The 20,614-nt window shown below is 39.0% G+C and overlaps 1 protein-coding gene across 9 annotated transcripts in view; it reads right to left on the minus strand.

The window, feature by feature from the left end:
• tjp1a (tight junction protein 1a) overlaps window positions 1–20,614 on the minus strand; it is an 88,379-nt gene that overhangs the window by 13,523 nt on the left and 54,242 nt on the right. For 6 of the 9 annotated variants that reach the window (XM_017441724.3, XM_017441747.3, XM_017441698.3 and 3 more), the window contains 17 exons: window positions 14,496–14,552; window positions 13,482–13,606; window positions 13,276–13,378; window positions 12,833–13,154; window positions 12,517–12,620; window positions 11,884–12,052; window positions 11,574–11,706; window positions 7,843–7,982; window positions 7,319–7,424; window positions 6,957–7,107; window positions 5,539–5,647; window positions 5,206–5,425; window positions 3,994–4,178; window positions 3,576–3,671; window positions 2,831–2,857; window positions 881–963; window positions 351–561 (listed from right to left, as the gene is read on the minus strand). In XM_017441724.3, the coding sequence (XP_017297213.1) occupies window positions 351–561; window positions 881–963; window positions 2,831–2,857; window positions 3,576–3,671; window positions 3,994–4,178; window positions 5,206–5,425; window positions 5,539–5,647; window positions 6,957–7,107; window positions 7,319–7,424; window positions 7,843–7,982; window positions 11,574–11,706; window positions 11,884–12,052; window positions 12,517–12,620; window positions 12,833–13,154; window positions 13,276–13,378; window positions 13,482–13,606; window positions 14,496–14,552 (2,341 nt within the window). The remainder of the gene's footprint in view (window positions 1–350; window positions 562–880; window positions 964–2,830; window positions 2,858–3,575; window positions 3,672–3,993; window positions 4,179–5,205; window positions 5,426–5,538; window positions 5,648–6,956; window positions 7,108–7,318; window positions 7,425–7,842; window positions 7,983–11,573; window positions 11,707–11,883; window positions 12,053–12,516; window positions 12,621–12,832; window positions 13,155–13,275; window positions 13,379–13,481; window positions 13,607–14,495; window positions 14,553–20,614) is intronic. The other 3 variants (XM_017441706.3, XM_017441764.3, XM_025003336.2) reach the window with 1 other exon arrangement.

The raw sequence follows: 20,614 nt of genomic DNA on the forward strand, positions 1-20,614 counted from the left end.
ATGTTGCTGGAAAGCTGGGGCTGGGGATGGCCCCCAAAAGACTTCTGTGCCAAAGTCTCTGAAAGCCACCCTCATCTTCATCTATCTGAACAACTTTGACACGTTTTATACCATCACTACCAGGCACTATAAAAAGTTATATTCTAACCAGCATGGTTGGCAACTCATTTTACATTTAAATGTAAATTCTACAAAAGTCAACCATGAATCAGGTCATTAACATCTTGTAGAAGAAGAGATGTCTTGGTTCATCATCATAAAATTCCTGAGTTAGAGGACTATGTTCATGTAAAAAATGAAATTCACACTCATTAAAGCATTTTCCCCACTGAAATCACAAATGAACTCACTGGTAAAGAGGTGGTGGTTGTTCTTCCTTAGCTTGAGGGCTCGTTCGTAAAGCTTCCTCGCGCTCTTCCTCGACTCAGGGCAGAGCCTGGTCCTCATGTTCTTCACGCCCTGCTTGCTATCTGGGTTGAGAAACACCACGATTGGATACCACTGAGCGTAGTTCAGGCGGTCCACTGCGTTGGGAGTGATGTCCAGCACCGCATGCTTGTCCTTCATGTGCAGAAAACGAAAACATGCACACGTTGTCAATATGTTAATGTTCAAGGTTTGTTTGTTTTTTTAAGACTGGTTTGCTTTTAAAAATGTAGTAATGCCAAGTTAACATCAACTGCTGTTTCTAAATAGTTGTTTGGATTTCTTTCTGAAGATGAAGAGAGCCTTAAATCAACTGAGGCCTTCAACAGTGTTGACTAGTGGAAGACACCAGAGGGCAGCAGAGAGCTGTGAAAATGATTATGTTGCCTTACCAGGTTTATATTAACAAAACATATCATTACATACAATCTTTTGTAAAAGCAGTTGTACTCACTCTGTCGATGATCTGTTTAATAGTGTGCAGGCGAATGATGCCGGAGCTCTTCTGGTCGGTTCCTGCGTCCCTCGGTTCACTCTCTGTGGAAGCCGAATGGACAGTCAGCGCCTCACATCAGCACAAGAAATCAAGAACAATAAACACAGGCTGTGCCCTAATTAGGCATCCTTATAACATGCAGTTGTCAACTCCCATAAATAGAAATAAACAACAATCATTGCAATATAGGAGAAGACAAGTGCACGTTCATGAAAACAGCTAAATATTACAAAATAAGGACAGCAGCAAGTTCATGCAACAGACATCATGTGTTTTGGGTGGGATTAGGGAATGGAAATCAGAGTTTAATAAATGTGTGTGTGCACAAGTGCACATAGCAGTGTAAATCATGATGCAGGAAACGTGTTGTGTGTGTGAGAGTGACATTAAATATGCACATACATGAGCAGGATGGTCGTTTGAGATTATCGAGCCTACAGAGAAACTGTAAAGCCTTGGGGAGATTTTTACAAGAATGTGAAGAGGGGTTTATAATTCAAACAAAGATGAGCAATGGTTTCCTGCCTAAAAACAAGAGGTTCAAACGAGGGCACTCATCTCAGAATGCCCAGTCCAGTCAGGACTCAAACACATCACGAGGCTAAGGCCTAATTTGTTACAGGATCTAAGAACCGGAAGCGCTGTTCGTAGATTACGTAATAATCCGCAGGTTTAGTAAAGAGCAAATAAATACAGCCATGCACGGAGACGTTCAAGCTTATGCAGCAAAACTTAAATGTTTGTAGTCTGACCTTTTCTTTATTATACGAGATTTTAAAAATGCACATCATGGTGACTTTATCTTTAATATAAAATGTACTCCAATCATTTGAGCAAGTCTTAGAAACTTAGATTTTTATTTTCTAGAAATCAGTTTTCCATAATCTGTTATATTTTTTCCATACTTATCCAGACATTGAAAATACTAAAATCAAAATTTATACTTGGCTCGCAAAAACTATGACGTTAACAACAATCCAAAAATAAATATGATTATAAAAACAAGTTCCCAGTTTTAACACAAGCTTTCATTTAATCACATTATTTTATCCTTTTCTTTTAACGAATAATGCAATTTATGGACAAATGATAAAAGAGCTGGAAACATTCCTGAGAAATTAAGTCAATCTTCCTAGTCCTGTAATTCCTGCTGGTCATTTGTTATTTTTGGGACATGATGGGTTGTTAGACTATTAAAAGAAAACATTAAAACCTCATCTGCCTCCACAGCACGTTAAGTTTGGCTCAGCTCAACATGCAGCCTTGTTGTCTCCATTTTTGAATGATAAAAAATCTGTATTAAGGAGGGGAATACCACTTAATTTAATAGTGATCTTATATATGTGTCCAGAAACATATATGTATTTTTTACATTATTCTCCACTAAAACCAAAATATCACACTGACACTCAACAACACTCTGCAGATGGTAGAAAAGCAGACAAAACTTCATTCTTCACATTTTCATTTAGTCCAAAACATGCACAATCCCACAGACAAAGTGTTTGTTGGTTTGACATCTTCAAAACATCATGCAGGGGTTTTTATATACTTATTTATTTAAGTATATACAAATTAAAATAACTATAAATAGACTTTTTCTCCCCAGAAGGTTTAATATTTGTATTGATGTCTGTGGAACACCAGCTGAGTGTCAGTATGATAACACGTTTCCTTCAAGTTTTTAAAACGTAATTGTTACTGGATGAATATAACCACAATTTGCAAAATTTGACGACACAATGAAATTAAATTAAGTGCTATTCCCCTAAATGCATTAACCAAGCAATGGCTATAGTTTAAACATCAACAGAATAGGGAACTAGGCACCAAACACTTTATAGATTATCTGTCATTCACTGAATAAAACATAATAAGAAAAGAAATCTAATGCACTAAGTGACATACTTTCTCCTCCTTGTTGTTGTTGTGTTTCTGAAAAGAAAATACAGTTACATAAACATCACTGGAGTTGTGCAAATAAACATTAAGGAATGATTTGGTTGTGCTTGCATGTGTGGTTGTGCACTTTAGAGAACTGAAATCAAATACTGGTAAGAGAAAAACTGCATATTTAAGATGCTAGTGATTTCAATAACAAAAAAAAGAGGAAATAGATGAGGGCTAAAAATAAAACAAATATTTTGTTCTGCTCGATGCGTTAAATGGAACAATGACAACATGAGGTCACGCTGAAGTCAATCTAGTGAAGAAGAAACTTAATATTTTTTAAAACAAAGGCCTGATGGATGTTTCTATTTTCATAGGAAACAAGTTTGTTTAAACAACAATGAACAGACTTCTCCTGAGATGGAAAACTTAGAAAAATACTGCACTGTTCATTGTCTCTCTTCTGTCAGTCTAATATATTGTAGCCAAGCCAAAAAAACGATCTATAAGGCCTCACAGAAACAAATTAATATGCAACTAGAACATTACAGCTGCTTCAAAAAGCACGTCAGTGTCTGTAGAAAGACAGCAGCACGAGGAAGGTAGGAAAAGGGACAGACACAACGGTGAGTTCCATTTATTTTTTTTTAAATCTACAAACCAATCTTGGGAATGCTGTGGTTAAACAGCCCTGAGCTTTAACAGGTGAATTGAGGCTCGACACGAGGCGTGAATATTGGACAGAGAGCGCTTCAGTACTTACTCGCTAGTTCGAAAACGTCTGGCTCCTCTCTGGCTAACTTCTCTCTGGCCACGTCCGCTATCGGCCCAAAGATGACCACAGGCCTCAGGAACCCAGCTGCAATCAAACACCACCAGGTCAATGAGACCAAGTGGAACGCATCTCAGTTAGTAACTGTGTTCAACGTGTAAATGAAGGTTTAATGAAGTGTGGAGCCACATAAATCATTAAAAAACAGATGGGCAAAAGCAAAACCATAACCTGTCCAGATAACTGCTACACAACTGTGTTCTGCTGTTTGGTTTGAATTAAAGTTAGGGGTTTTAGATTGCTTTTTTCAGGAATTTTCATACTTTACTGTAAAACGTAAAAGAAAAGCAACATTTACCAAAGCCTGAAGTGTCTCACTCTCACCTGCCTTGGCTTTCTGAACGCTTACCTTCCCGCAGGACAACCCTCTCGTAGGCAGGGAACTTGGTCTGAACCGGCTGGGCTGACAGGTCCTCCCTGCTTTTCCGCAAATTCCTCTTCGAGCTTCTCAAACCTCTGAATCTCCAGAAGTCGGCTCTGTCACCCCCTGGTGTTTTGGGAAGGGTGTACTGCACGCTGGACAGCTGTTCAGCTCTGGCCAGGAAAGAGTAGGTGTAAGGTTAAGCCGCTGTGGTCTGAGTTCAAAACTGCTATAAAAAGACATTTTTAGAGAGTCCCGGCATTAAACATCTGGCTTCCTGCTATCAAGTATGACAGTTCCTACTACAATTAAAAACATCAACATTTACAAAGTCATTGAAGATTTTGAGGATGGGAAAAATTACTTTAATGTAAATTAAAGACATTTTATCATTTTAATCTGATAGACATGTTTTGGGCTCAATACAATGTTTACATTACCTGTAACAGAAACAGCATTTTACCATCTTAAAAATCAGTGAATTAAAAGTTATTTTGTATGACAGTGAGTGTGGTAAACACTTCTCTAAAAGGCTCAGTTACAGAAACTCTAAACTATAGAGAAATGGCAAACCCAATTTGTAAAACACTTTGCTGATACGCATATAAAGAGTTAAAAAAAAGACATCTTTCCAGTATCAGTTTCCTACAATTTATGGGATTAAATTACCGCACATAGGTTGATAAAATTTACCACTGAAATGACAAAACCTCTCAAACATAAGAGGTAAGATGAGCCTCAGTAAGTGGTTTTGAGTGATTCCAGCGTTGCTACATATTTGAAAAATAATACATTTTGGGAGTACTTGAGGTTTTTTTTTAGCTAAATGTAAGCATTTCTGTCATCACTGTCTGAGACAGCCTAGATACAGCAAGCTGGGTCACAATTTATTTTATGTTCTCAGGTCCACAGACCTCACAAAGTTCAAACATATTTCAAAAACACAACAGACAGTAAGTCTTCACATTAATGTAAACAACTCTCAGTTTAATAAAGACCGACACCTTGAAGCCATATAAAATTATACAAGTATGTTAAATGCTGCTGAGTTAATAGTAAAAAAATCTCCACCTACGTTGTTCCTTTCTAGTCTTAGACAAACGACAAAGCTCACTCCTTTTCCTCCACCCTTGTTTATTCATTAGGATCCAGAACAAGCTGTGCAGGTATTAAAAGGTGTGACTGAACATTTTTTTTTACCTGTTCTTGTTGGGGATGATGCCTCGCTCCACTTCCTGGTGGTTCTTGCCGATTCGAATGGCGAGCCAGGAGCCCAGTTTGCCGTTGTAAAGCGTGTCCACTACGCGGAAAACCTCACCCTTGTTGAAGCTCAGTCCATACGGAGATTCTTTTTCATATTCAAAGTGTGTCCGGATGTAAAAGGAGTCGCCCACATCGGATTCAACTATCCTCCGATACACTGAAATCAGAAAAGAAAACGGATGGTGAGAAATTTGTTGTTAGTTTGCAGCGTTTGAAGCGTGGTTCTTGTATGTTTGCACTACTACAGGAGTAAATAAAGTCATCACTCACCATCTTTTTTCTTTTGAGCCAGAATGTCAACGATGTCTCCTTTTGGGAGATCCAACAGAAACAAAACAGCCTCTTCTCTGATGATGTTTGCAAAGTCCACATTATTCACCTATAGATGTAAAAAGTAAACAAAAAAAGTTACTGAATGCTACAGAGCTAGTTTTATATCACACTTTCACACTGTTTTTTTAAACGTTTTAAAGAAAGACTGCAAACTTGAGCAATCTTTGCTCTCATTTTTTTCAGACATTGCAAAAACTTTAATTTTTTCCCCATTTAAAGCATCTCAACAGGAGCAGTTTTTAGGATTATTCCACCAACTAGGCAGCCTTCAGGCCTGGTCTCCTGCTGGCGTCCTAAACACAATAACCGCTGTTTATTGACTCTGCTTGAGGGGGAGCAGGGGAATCAGAAACACATGGACTGGGTCACTAAACCTCAAAAAGACACCTTTATCCTTCCCAGAAACAGAAGGGCCTGACTTTTTTTATCTCCACTAGCACACCGTGACCAAAGGGAAACCACCTAAGGATGGAAAACAATGTCCTGGAAGTCTCTGAGATGTGTTTGTACAGTTAGAAGAGCGCACACAGGCTACAGCAGAGAGCAGAAGAAACAGGCATTGTATAGTTATTAAAGGGGGAGGGGACAAATGGATTTATTTGTCTATTGGATGAACAGTTTGTAAATGTTAGTTCCATGAAAATATGGGATATTCTGCTGCTGTTGCATGGTTAAAGCTAAACTATACAGCCTTATAGCAGCTGTAAGACTAGATCCAACACTGACATAAAGAGGGTTTCCATCATCCCATCAGCAAAGTTAAACTACTGTTCAGTGAAACAGTCAGTCAACTGTTTTGAGGTCAGAAGTGCAAGAATGACCTCTATTGTGTCTTCAAAATGGAAACAATGAGAGGTCTGACACGAGTCCGAGCCCGGGAATGACTCAAACTAATAGATACATTGTGTTGTTTTCCCAAGATCTTTTTTACACCGAAGTGCATCTACTGTGGTTGTGAATAACACATTTTCTTTACTCATTATCTAAGACCGTGTGGAAAGTTATTTCTTGTCTATTTTTGACAAAAAACACCAGATGTTTTCCCCACTGCATCAATCTGAGAGTGCAAAAGATATAATAGGAGCTTTCAAATCATACAAATCTACTTACATGTTTTTGAAATCTAGTCAGTCTGCTTTATTTGCAACATTTCCTTTTTAGATATACATCTGAAAACTAAAAAGACTGGTGTAGCATATACAATGTGTGATAAATATCAGGTACTTTGAGGAAGAATGTAGTTCTGCAAAAGGGTCTTTATTAAGCCATCAGCACTAATCCGAAATGTAAGCTGAGGTGAAGTTACTGCAGTTAGAAAACAAGAGTCATGTTGCTCAGGAGGGAGTTTAGCATACCCTGAGAATCTGGTCCCCTTCCTCCAGCCCCTCCTTGGCAGCTGGACTGTCCTCCAAAACTCCCGCCACAAAAATTCCCACGTCGTTCCCTCCTGCTAGCCGCAAACCGACGCTCTCTCCCTTCTTGAACTTTACCAGCTTCATACTTGGCCTGCGGGGTGAAAGAAAAAAAAAACATGGTTAAACAAACAGAGTGAAGCAAAAAGGTCAGTAAATAGAGAATTTAAAAACAATCATTTGAAGAGACCCAAGAGACAGCGGGTGGGTCAGGCGAGCACAGCGCAATACTGAAGGGAAGGAGATGTGCACTCGATTTACTGCAAACTTCATGCTGTTATTTAAAAAACAGCCGAAACATTTACCTAAGAATGCTGTCGTCGTGAGCGGCACTGGGAACGGGAGCATCCGACGGGCTGACGGGCAGGTCCACGTCGGGCTGACCAGGCTGTGCATAAACTGGCTTTGGTTCTGCAACAAATACAACCACAACATCAGTGCTGAGTGATAAGGACATCTCTTTATGCTAAACACAACCAGCTAGATGCTAAATAATGTTATAAAATAAACTAAAACTGCTTAAACAAATAATGCTTGCAGTAAATTATGCAGGCACATATTTTCCTGGATATATATAACATTTCTTTGTAGTATTTCCTAAAAAAATGCATAAAAATGTAATTTATTCTCAAAACAATAAAACTATTTAACTCAACAACATGTTGATTAGAGAATTATTAGTTGAGTTTGCAAATTTAAACAATAAATGAGTTTTAAATAAAAAGTTTCTTTTACCACCTTCTAACAACAGTCTCAACTCCTCAATAAATAGTACAGATGCAAGTCCTGACAAATAATGTTTAATATTGACGATGAGTGGTTTCTTTACCAGGCAGCGGAGGTAACTGTTTGTCATCTCTGGAGCTGGCCTGGTCACTGGCCTGAGACAAGACTCCGTCATCGAAGCTTTTGACTGGAGTGGACATGCCTCCTGGTTTGGAAATACGATCGTCATCTCGACTTCGATGGCTAAAATAAATAGATGGGGAAGAAAAACACAATTCGGTCTAAGACTAATGGCAGTAATCAAGATACTGTTTATATCAATGCATTATTTAATCACTGCATCACTGCAAATGTGTGCCTTTTGTTTGTCCTGTGCTGACATTAGCAGGAAGAAACAAAACAAAACCCCAAAGGAAACCGCATGAACCAAGAACTACGTCACATGACACATGGGGAAAAAGTTGAGAAAAAACAATAAGCAATTAAAAGAAGGATGTGCAGCTTAGTCAAAAAGAGTGGTTCAAAGTTGTATGTTTCTCAATGTAGAGTCTTATTTTGATTTGTTTCTTTATTCTGACTTTATATCTTCAGCAGGAGTTTGCAGGATTTACAAAAGTGTTCTAAATTGCAAAGCTTAATAAAACCTGTCATTTTACAGTTGATTTGAAAACAAAAAAGGACACAGAAAAGAACAGACTCTGATTCAGACTCCTAACACAAAACCTCTCGAGTCAGGCCACTTTTCATTCCACATCTCCACTTAACCTGAACAAATAAATAAGGAAAAAATGTGTATGTGAGTCTAGCAAGTTATGGGACAGAAACCTTTGCAGCTTAAGACAATGGTTGAATTCCAATCTGATCACATGACTCGCCCTGCCAGAGTACTTGAGCTTTATTCAAAAGCCTTTGAACAAGAATGGGAAGGTGAAAGTAGCTCCAACTACCCAACATCTCTCATGCATGTCTTCTCATATTTTCCTCATGCAGAATAAATATATACAGAGCATAGGAAATATAAGACTTAATCACCCATAAAAATAATAAAACTCAAAGAGACAAATACAAAACAGTGCACGCATTTCCATTTGTACGCAGATGACTGTCACTTATGGTCAAACCTGATAGCTGTGCTGCTGCAGCACATACAGTAGTTACAACTCTTCCCACTGCTGCTTGGATTTTTCTAGGTCCCTGAACGTATTCAGCCACTCTCTCGACAATGCAGTTTTAAAAATAAAGACCTGTGTATTTCTTTGCAGGCAGAATGCATCAGCATCAGAGAGGAGGAATGCTGTGGAGGAAAAAGGGTAAATGAGAGCTGCATCCTGAGGATATGTAACAGAATTAAAATAAAAGAGAGACACAGTGCTGGGCTGTATAATGAATGAATCATAGGTAGAATGAGAGTAGGAGGACAAAACGGAGAACAGAAACCAAACGAGGATAAAACACAAGAGTGAAAGTGGACCGGCCTGAATGTTCAGCTCCTTGCAGAGAGATAAAAATAAAACAAAAACGAAAAACGCGTAACAATGACTAACAACGTTTGACAGAAACCTCTGTTCCATCCTCTGACTTACTCATTTTTACAGCATGAGCACAGACAAAAACAGAAAGCAAGAAATGGAAAAAATGAAGAGAAACAGCTGCACAGTCAGAGACTTTTCACTGAAAACAGTCTTCACTTCTCACCGAAAGTGAGTAAAAAAAACCAAAAACAAAATAGCAAAAATCTTCATTTCAGTCAAGCATATGAGCTGAATAAATAAAATTTTCACAAAAAAACAAACAAACAATATTTAAAAACCAATAAGTTACTCACGCAAAAGTGTCTGTAAATTGCACCATGATGGTTTTTAAATGGATTTCTTTTCCTTATGTCTTGATAAACAGCAGAGTATACACAAACTCACTAACAGACACTTGATGAGGGACTTTTTGGATGATACGCTGCATTAAAACGTAGACTAATGTTGCGTACTGGTGAAAAGAATTCCCTAAAGCCTTTCGGCCAATCAGCTTCAGCCAACCACCGAGCATGAGCCAAAGCACTGTGGGAAGTATGTCAAATTCTTTTATATGCCTCCAAACCGAGAGACATTGCAGCATTCCTTTACATCAGTTTAGTTAGAGTCAGAGTCCGATGCATTTGAAACCAAACACATGAAAACTTTTGTTTTCAGAATCATAAATCAACAGACTGACCAGTCTTTAAAAAAAAAGAGAAAAGTCAAACAATTATAATAGTCTTAATACATCCTCTAAATTTGGCAACCAAATATAGAAGCATTTTTGAGGAATGGTAAACAAAATAAAAAGACACAAACAATCCTGTTGTTAAAAGGATGCACTCACTTACGCTGGAAGTAATCTGAGCAGCAGTGCTCTCACTCTGCATTATGATAAATCCACAGTGTGACAAAGTACCATCGAATGAAAAGGCAGCACTCAAGGTTAATCTGCACAAAAACCATAACTGACAAGAAGCTAAATAGCCAGTTTAGTAAGCAGTATTACAGTGAACTGACAACTTGCTATAACAGCAGCTGTTTTAATGTGTAAGAATGTGGCTATATGTGCCTATAAGTTTGTCCTATGAAGCAGGATGAGTGTCTCATCCAGGTAACTTCAGGTGTAATTCTGAGTTTAAGAAGCTGGTTCATTTCCTAACTTTGTGGCAACTTCTCTGGAAACCTAACCTACCCCTGGTGAGGCACCCAGATGAGAGATCGGTACATGGATTAGAAACATCACAACTAATCAATTCTCAATTTAGAACAAAAACAAACAAAACAGTCGATTGGTGTGGGGATAGTAAAAAAAAAAAAAGTCTTTCAGTTAAAATATAACCATACAATCTGGCTATCTCTGGAAATCTCCACAAGAGATATCTGAGAAGAACATAATTATTTTATATGCCTGCTATAAACAAATATACAGATATCATATAGGAACTGGATTCACATCCCATATGTGCTCCAGCTTCCAGAAGCCTGAGAAAATGCCGTCTTTTCAGCAGGAAAGAGCCTCACACTCAAAGTTAAATCATGTTTACTTTCTATCTGACTGAACAAGGTTTATGTAGCGCAGCTCCAGTTTCTATCTGTGTTGCTTTTTGGTTTGGATTATAGCACATTCACAACTCAAGAGGCATACAATCAAAAAGAAATTAAAGTTTGATTATTTAAATTCAGCACAAGAATTTAAAGGCCCTGCTTCAAGACTCATTGCTGTTTAAAAGCATAATAAACTCTGATCTCTTGATTTCAACGTCTCTAGATGAAAAGGATTAGAGTCTCCAAAAGCCAGTCACCTTGACCCGCTCAATGTGAAAGTGCCACACTAACAGCATTTTTACTGTTTCTGTTCTTCTGCAATCAATGCATCGAAAACCTGCAACCTCTAAACCACAAGGACGACAGGCTCAGAAAGCTACAACAGAGGTGTAGAAAAGGAAGAGGACAAACAGATGGAACTGATTTTAAAATGACTATGTTAATAATTATTTAGCTTTGGAGTCTAGTAACACTTTTAAAACAAGATCTGTAAAAACAAGCCGAACAGCTGATGATCGATCCCACCTCTCTTCCCCTGAACTCTCCCACAGAAAGCGTTTACTGGAACTCATTGATGGCTCCACAGGGAGAGTGATGGTTTATGCATGTTATGCCTCCATATATTGATTAATGTGCTGGTGCTGCAAGGTGCTTACTCAGCATCCACTCACCTGTGGGTGTGAGCATGATGTATGGAGAGGGTGGGAGTACTGATGCATCACGTGTAACAGCTGTGTCCCATCACCTGATTTGTAGTCATGTGTGTTCTGCCTACCTGCCGTTGCTCATCTGCCGAGGTGAGTGGCGGAGGTGGTCCACTGTTTCCATTCTGTCGGGTGAACGTGATCGACCTCTCCCATGGGAGCGGTTGGAATGATCTGATGTCAGCGAATGTATCTCTGAAATGTCTGTGGAATTAAAATTGGTCATAAATAAGCAGGTAACCAATGACTTAAATTAAATTTAAAATAATGACTAAGCATCTTAATTTGGAGCTCTCCTCACAGCGCTTAAACTGTTTTCTCTTTTGTAAAATCCCATCTAGCTGCATTTAACAAAGCAAAGCTCCATGAGTGCTGTCTCACCATCTCTGTCTGAGTTATTGCCCGATGGGATGCTATCATCAAGGTCAGGAATGTTGAGCAGTGTGGCTCTTTCATCTCGCTGCACCACCATCTTCAGCTTGCCCTTTGACCTCTCAATCAGCTTCTTGGCATCTACCAGTGAGAGGTTCTCTGTAACGGTGCCATTGATCTGCCAGAGGAGAAGAAAAGCCGGTCAGTACAAGACAGAAATACTGAGCGAGTTTTCTGTGGATTCTAGACTGGAGTAAATTCAGCAATGTAACAGACTTGGAAAGTGAAAAAGATAGGATATACAATACCAATTAAAGCAAAACTATTTCCTGTTTCACTTTATCACTCTTCCACCCTATTCTCTTAAATTAAATTATCTAATTGGATTTTTTAGGCATTTCTTTAGGCTGATGGTAGCATTATCCACTAAAAGACAGAACAGAGAAAAAAAAAAATAAAAAAAAAACAATGTGTGGTGTTTCTGTTAGCGAGCCAGCACACTAATCAATTATGACCTCACTGCAGAAGCCACATTTGGCAAATCACAACCTGGGATAAAATTTCAGTAAAAAGAAAAAAAAAAGACACATGATACTCTTTTATTTGTATTATTGTTTGTGGGAATGGTCTCTTTTGTCTCACCTTAAGTACGACATCTCCCTCCTGGATGTTTCCGTCTCTGGCAGCAAGGCTCTCTGGAGAGATGTCTTTCACAAAGATGTGGCTGGCCAGCCTCAGGCCATATTCTGTTTTCAAACAGTAATAGGAAGAAAGTCATAATATCAAATCTTATCTACATTATGTAGCCATGAATCCTCTGCAAACAAGATTACCAGACATATCTAACTTTAAAATTTAGATATATGAAGAATTTCCTCTAGTTTGTTCTTTTGATATGTTATGTTGTCCAAAAGACAAAGTAAAACTTTTAAAGACACCAGGACAAAGTGAGGCTCACCTTCATTTTTGCGGGATTTGACGAGGGTGACCTTGGAAGGCTTGGCTGGAGCTGACGAAGCTTGTGATCGGCGATCAGATCGCGGTGAGATGCTCCTCTCCCGCGAGGCACTGTGATCCCGCCTCCCGCTGCTGCTGCGCTCACGGTCCTGACGTCTGCTGGTGCCTCCGCTCGCGCCTCCATGGGCACTTTGGCCAGCGCGACCACTGCGTTGCTCATAACCTTCATCCTCTTCGCTGTACTCTTCCTCATGCTCAGACATTGTCTCTCTGTCGCCTGGCTTTGAAACTGGGATTTGCACTTTTCTTTTCCGACGAATAGTCTTAGAGGAGAAACAGGTTTTTGATTATTAAAGGAAAAAAAAAACTTTTCAAAATGCAAAAAACAGTGAACTGCGAGGATTCTCACATAAATGATTCTGTAAATATTTTTGCAGGACTTACAATCTTTGCATTTTTGCCACTCTTGCGAAGTTGCTGAACAGCATATGAATGGTCTACATTGTCCATAGAGACTCCATTGACCATCACAACACGATCATTTTCTCTAAAATAAAATAAATATACAGATGTATAAAGGATCCAAAATCACTGTTAACATATAACGTTAATACAAAATATAATAAATAGCTATATAGTGAACATCTTACTGGAGTAGACCCTCTGCAGGACCTCCTTTCAACACATCTGATATCACAATGGATGTCTCTCCACTCTGGAAATGAGGGTTGTCTCGCCCACCTGAGATGGCGATGCCAAACCCAAATCCAGCAGCCTGGACACACAAAAACAGACAGCAATACTAACTGATACTGCTTTAAAAAAAAAAAACAAAGAAAGGGTTTGCTCTGTGAAAGGAGAGCTTTAATTAACTGAGGACATTTCTGTTGACAACAACAAAGCTATGCAGCCATACTTGGTAACTCTTTAGGAATGATGTACAAAAAGACAGCCTCCAAGGAAGCATGCTAAGAGAAGCAAACCGTTAATCCCACGACCACAACACAACAGCAAGGACGCAAGGCTGAGAACTACAGGTCACACAGGGCCGCTTCTTCAGCCTCAATAAAGCCTCAACTAATTAGATTACAGCAAGCAGGCCAGTCTAGACAGGTCTTCTGTTCAATCCCATGATACATGAGCTTCGACTAAACGGAGTCTACTGTCTCAGTTCAAAAGTGCAGATCAGTGATTTAGATCTTTGATAGAATTTGAATCAATAGTTTGATTGTTAAAACTAAAGTCACTGGTTGTGCCACATCTTAGCGCGAAATAACTAAAACATTTACAGTAGATTGGAGGAACAATCTGTCGTAATTTCAGGGGGGGAAAACCAAATCAAAATACTGCTCTCCTTTTTTTTCCTGTCTGGATTTGTATTAAGAAGAAGAGTATGTTGCCAGGAAGGAAGTGAAATGAAGTAGTAAGGAAAAGGATGCTAATTTTCGTCTTCCTTAGTCTTGTTTCCTGCCATCTGGATTCCCTGACTATTGTTTCATGAGCACACATCCTGCCCCACATCTGCACAGAGATAGAAGAGACAGAGATGGACAGAGGCAGAAAGGAGCTGCAAGGTAAAAGGGAAAAGTGTGATGCCAAAGACAGGCAGAGAGAAGAAAAAGAGTAGACATGGAAAAATTAATTAAATAGTTGACAACACTTACCCTGTGAAGGGTCACTGTGTGCTGTTCCCATATGACCGTTTCCTCCACAGCTGCACTCTGCATTTCAAGACACAACAGCAAAGCTTTAGTATACGAAGAAACATTCAAATAGAATCAGATTCAGTGTTTCTAAAAAGATTTGAGGGACACCCTGTAAAGAATACAACAATTTCTGAGTTTGTAACTGATTTGTTAGGTTCTGTAAAAAGTCGACAACATATTTCAATTACCTTAACACTGACAGGATATATAGAACATTTTAACAAAAATAAAGCAGATACAGATGGCAAATTTTTAGATTTATAATGAATGCAAGAATATGAATCACATGCAAAAGTGAATGTCTTGTTCTATTTTAGTAGACAAGGTAATCTGTCTTGCTTTCTGCATGACTTAATGCTGGAATAGCAAAAGGCTACATGTGAAAAAATTATAAATGACAGCAGCAAGGTTAAAGCTCAGGCAGTGAATGAATGAGGCCTCAAAGAGTGAATAAACATTCCCGTATTATTCCTGGATGGATTATCAAGGAGAAGTGAAGTGAAAAATGTATTTAGCTGCTCTACTGTACTGCCATGCTGCTCATTCTAGACAGGAATATTTTGGTCTCGTGTATTCTCTAAATCAGATTTACCATGCACATTTCTCTTTATACATGATTAACCGTTCACAATGAGTATTTTGATACATTTGATTTGTATACATTTGAAAAGAATATCCAGTACTGGTTCCTCCAAAGCATTAGGAATTACACAGCACTGTAAACATGAAGCTATCAGATTGTAATGATTGCGAGATTAGGTAGGATACTCTTTATCTTTATCAAACAGTACCATTCTTTGAAACATTCCACAGTGCTCTATATCCATCTTTAAATTACAGCTCTGCTTGACTTCTCTCCAGCTGATTAAACAACACTGTTGCCTGCCTGCAGGGAGTTATGGTGAAGCTGTCTGTGGCAGCATGCTGAGCACAGTCCAATGTGAAAGGAGGGAGGAAGAGACAACCATCATCACACGTGGAAGGGTACCAATTTACTACTGCTTCCACAACCTGACTTTCAAAATAACACAGTGTGTCGTCTGCCCACCCTGTCATCGTGATAATCTCACAACCTCACCCTTTAATCAACACCTAATCCTCAACCCTTCTCACCCATCATCTTCAACATCATCATGGTCATTAGTGTCATCACCTTCCCCTAACCTAAATATACAGTTTACAGGAGCTACCTTTGGGAGAGGTGCCAACTGCATGGGGACCAAGAGACACCTGATAAGAGTGTCTGGTGTTTGTTGTCAAGCCTAGACACTTAATACAGAGGGATTGTCAAGAAAAGGTAAAGAGAACACAACACACATTGTGCTTATATTTACGTAACTGTAAAGAAACAAACAGAAACAAAGTTTACTCTATTCTTTCAAAATCAGGTAGCTTACAATCCATTTGTACAAAAACCCAACAACTGAAAGTAAGCAATTGCAGTTGTTGTAATTAAATGATAACTTTCAGAACAATACATCATGATTTTTAAAGGTTTGTGGATATTGTAAATTCTCATTTATGTTAAAAACACTTTACTTTGCACCCCTCTATAATCAAACCACAGTGAATCAGTTGGCCTCAACTACTTGAAAACAGAGTTAACCCCTTGACCTGAATTTCCATGGCAGCTCTGTGAGGAAGTTATTTATGTCCATAATTGGCACAGAGAGCATTGGTGTACCCCCTCTCTACCCTCCTGTCTGCCTCTACATCTCACACAGTAATGCCACTATTGTGTCAGGGGACCTGACCTATTTAAGCACGGCTCCCCCCGACATTCCCTAACGCATCTACGTCTCTGAAGTGTTTTGTGTTGTATTCATTCATCCGTTCATCCATTCTTTGACCCAACAGTTTAGGCAGACAGAAAGGGGCTGTGCCATGAGAAACATAGCATGCTGGGGTCATGTGACTGGGTGGTCAGGCAGGCAGGTGGCCCTGTCCTTTGGGTTGAACTTATAGTAAGGAGGAGCCAGGGATGGAGCATTTGGAGAACAATACTATGGAGTGCCATGACAGCATAAATATACAGTAAACAAGGGAAAGGCTATTTGAGTGACCACGTCATTTTACATCCATGCCCCCTTATTTACATAAATCACATATATGCACTCAGAAATCATAGGAATTTCTCTAAGAAAGGTAACTTAACTATGTAGAACCCAAAAATGTCACCACTTTGTACTCTGAAACATCCATACATCTGCATGTTCACTTACAATAACTATAAGCCTTGCTAGGGAGGAAATACAGTCACTGGAAAGTGTGAGAATGATAAGAGTGTTGACATGCTTGTACCAGTAGGAGGCAAGTCAATTCAATTTGATCTCTATAGCACAATTAGCCTACTATGGCCTAGGAGATGTGTCCTGTGTCAATTAGAAGGTTTGAGCAAAGCAGTTTTCAATCCGTCTCAAGACAAATGTTAGTACAAGATCTAAACACAATTCAAGAGTATTTCCATGTGGCAGCAACATGCCATGACAAAGAAACACATTTGTGAGACATCACTGCAGAGTGGTATGGAGACATCCTTTACACCTAAAAGCCGAGTCAAGTTATTTCTATCTCCATGGTGCATTTACGGTAGCCAACTAAGCTCCAACATGTAAATGTCCCTGTTTAGAGTAATTCATGTCCTATTGGTTTAACACAAGTTCAATGAACTTAGTTTAGACTTTTCTAATAATGCTCTCTTGTACTGAACCCCTATATTCTGCTGTCTATATGACATTTGTTTAGAACAAAAAAAAAACAAAAAAAAACAGAAAGACAAATTGTTAATCATATTTATTTGTTTGCCAACTGATTGCTGGACAAAATTAAATAATTCTCACAACTTTAGGTGTAGCGTGAAAGAGAGATTACTCTTGTATACAGTGCATATCTATGTTAGCTTTAACAACAATAACAGACCAGTTCCATGTGTTGAAAATTCAACAGCAACTTGTAATTTTGCCCTGCTGATTAACTGATTTTAGGGTAGAGGCATTAAACACTGCATGTTTTCAGTTATAAGATTGTAGAAGATCTTTGGAGGTGTAACCAAAGTAAAAGGGAACCACAAAAAAAAAAAACACAACAACACAAGACTCACATTTACTGGAGTTAGAAAACAGCAGAAACATTAATGGGAACAAAGGATGAGGTTTATCTCTGAAGTCACAGAGTTACACGAAACAATGGTGTGCTTGATGTTGTACAAAGTGACGGCAGCCTAGTGTATTTATACATGCATATTAGTCAGGCTTGAGCTCTGGCCAGCAATGCTCAAGGCAGGGAAACAAAGCGCAGCCATCAAATCACACACACATATGTACTTGTCTGTATACACACACACAAACGAACCAGTTGTGATCTAACACTACAGGGCCTCATTGTTCAAGCTACAGCCAGTCTGGCTTGGTCCTGCCTTCCACATCATAACGCACAGACCAGTAGAGATGATAACAGCTCACTCAAGCTCTTCAAAGGCAGAGACTAATCCAGTTCTTCAGGGCATAGCGATGAACTGACTAGAATAAAGTTAATGATGAAATGGACAGTGCTGAAGAAAGAAATATTTAATGGGGTCAGAAGAGGCAAGTCTTCAGACACTATCAACTTCTGACACAACCTATATATACTGTTATAAACGACCAACATATGGATGTGTGCACGTTTAGTCCAAATTAACAAAATGGCAAAATAGAAGTAATTTAAGGATGACAGGACTTTCTGGAGCTTCTAGCATCAAAGCAGAAACAGCTATAAAGATGAGAACCTGGGTATTGTATCACTAATGAAAATACTGAGCACAAAAACATAAGGCGTTAGACACAACCTTAGATAACTTCAATTATTTTCTCTTGAAATTGAGTTGCTGGAATACAAAGGAAGCTGACACAGCAGTAGGTGACAATGAGGTCATTTCATGAGTAACATCATAAGCTCGAGGGAGTTTAGAAAAAGTAAAGCACAAGCTCTTTATCACTGTTTCACCAATGTAACTGTTGTCCAGAAGTCCATTACTCACTGCCTTCCTTCATCTACCTTCCCCTCATTTGAACCACAGGAATGCTTTGTACAGTGGGTGTATCAAATACTCCATCCACAACCTTCTTTTGACAAAACAGATGACAGAATGAGGAGGAGGGTTAGAGGTAAATGCGAACAGGTCAGCACTGTGCTTTTTGCCTCTAAGTGAGTACAGTTTTTTCCAATCTAATCCAGTTTTATTTATGAGGATCTTTAAACTCCTCAATGGAACAAAGTGATGTCAATAAATTAAAACAAATGCAGACTCATTAAATAACACTGAAAAGGATAAAATAATAAAGACAGAAACAATGAAACCAAAAAAATCAACATCTAACAAGTAACAAAAGCTAAAGAATAAAAATGTGTTTTAGGGTAAAGATTTAAAAGCAGCTTTGGATGCCTGTCCAATGTGCAAAAGCAGTTTGGCCCACAAGTTTGGCCCCTCCACCCCAAAAGCATGGTCTCCTCTGAGCTTACACCTAGTTTTTAATATGGTCAGGAGAAGTTGATCGCAGACCTGTAAAGGTGAGGGTGTTATCCACGTTTAGTATTATTTATAGGCAAAAAAAAGAGAAATACTGAGCAACAGGCACAAAGTAGAGTGTGTCTCGGTGACGACAAGTGTGAGGCAAAATCCTGACAGAGCTTTAGGTCAATGTGTCTGGTTATCCCTGATAGCCTGAGGCAGGAAGTGAGCAAGAGCCACGACACACACAGGAAAACACCCCACTTCCTGTTTGCAGGAAATAGCGTCAGTTTTCATAGAAATCCCTGCACAAACTATTGAAAACTTCATCTGGTTTACCTACTCCAGTCTTGTGACCTGCAGCCTAACATATATAACTTAATAATATTAACAAAAAAGCCTATTTAACCTATAGAGTATTATAAACTAGAGATTCTGCATCCATGGCAACCACATCTTACTGGACCCAAAGACAAAAGGAAAAAAGGAGTAAACTCATCACATAATTAGGGACAAACACATGCTCCTACTGGAGGGCAAGCACTCAACAACACATGCAATGTGTAAACCCCTAATTTAAGCTTTTACATTCTGTCTTTCAGATTAGTCCGTTGTTCTGCAGTGCACATTAATAGCAACCTCTGCTGCTGCTGTCACCTTAAGTGTTAAACAGATGAACTCAGCAGTAGCAATTTTTTAGGGCAGGCTGTTTCTGCGATGGGAGGAGAGGGGCCTGCGAGCCTGCACACACACATGGATGTGCGCATATGGGCAAGTAGCCAAAAGGCAAATGACGATGATGATGCAGAGCCTCAGTCAGCAGTGATGTACTGTTGTGCTGACATGTTCAAATATGCTTGAGTTAATTAGTTTCAAATAGCATCACTACTCTGTCCCATAGCTCTGTGATACAGAGTAGAGCCTTCCATCGTGACTCTCATCAACACCGAAGATAAATGCACACTCACACAAACACACCTTTGACTGAAAATTATCTCAGAGAGTTGCTACTAGAATAGTGTGGATAGGAATAAAACAGGAAAACTATAATCCGGGCTTTTGGATTAAAATGTTAATCTGAGCCATGCTTCTCTCCGAAGTCTACTATACTGTAGCTGTTTCATGAAAGCAAACAGAGCAAGATGGATGGATGGATCTGTCATGTCATACAATAAGATTTTGTTAGGAAAAGGTTTGCTCATCTGATTTAGTGACAGCCTTCCTAAAAGAACTGCTCATCTAAACCAATCACATTTTGTTTAACTTTATTACACATTTAAAAACAGTGCTGTTTAATATATTTAGTTAAAATCCACATACTACTTACATGCTTGCTTGTTCTTACACCACTAAATTTAGGAGATCTGAGCCTGTGCAGGTGCTGATTGTTTTTACTGACCACGGTGCACTTGCACAGGGCTTATGTGCAGTGAGATGTTCACAGCCATCCACTGACCCACACAGGCACACAGCTAGGTTAGGCTAACATTGCATGTGCAGCTTATCCAGCAGCAAAGTCATCTCAGCTCAACCACACTAATTGTTCTGTGCCTAGAGAGCCCAGAGAAACAGGAAGTGTTGAGGTCAC

The sequence above is a fragment of the Kryptolebias marmoratus genome, linkage group LG15 (assembly GCF_001649575.2).
Source record: "Kryptolebias marmoratus isolate JLee-2015 linkage group LG15, ASM164957v2, whole genome shotgun sequence".
NCBI lineage: Eukaryota > Metazoa > Chordata > Actinopteri > Cyprinodontiformes > Rivulidae > Kryptolebias > Kryptolebias marmoratus.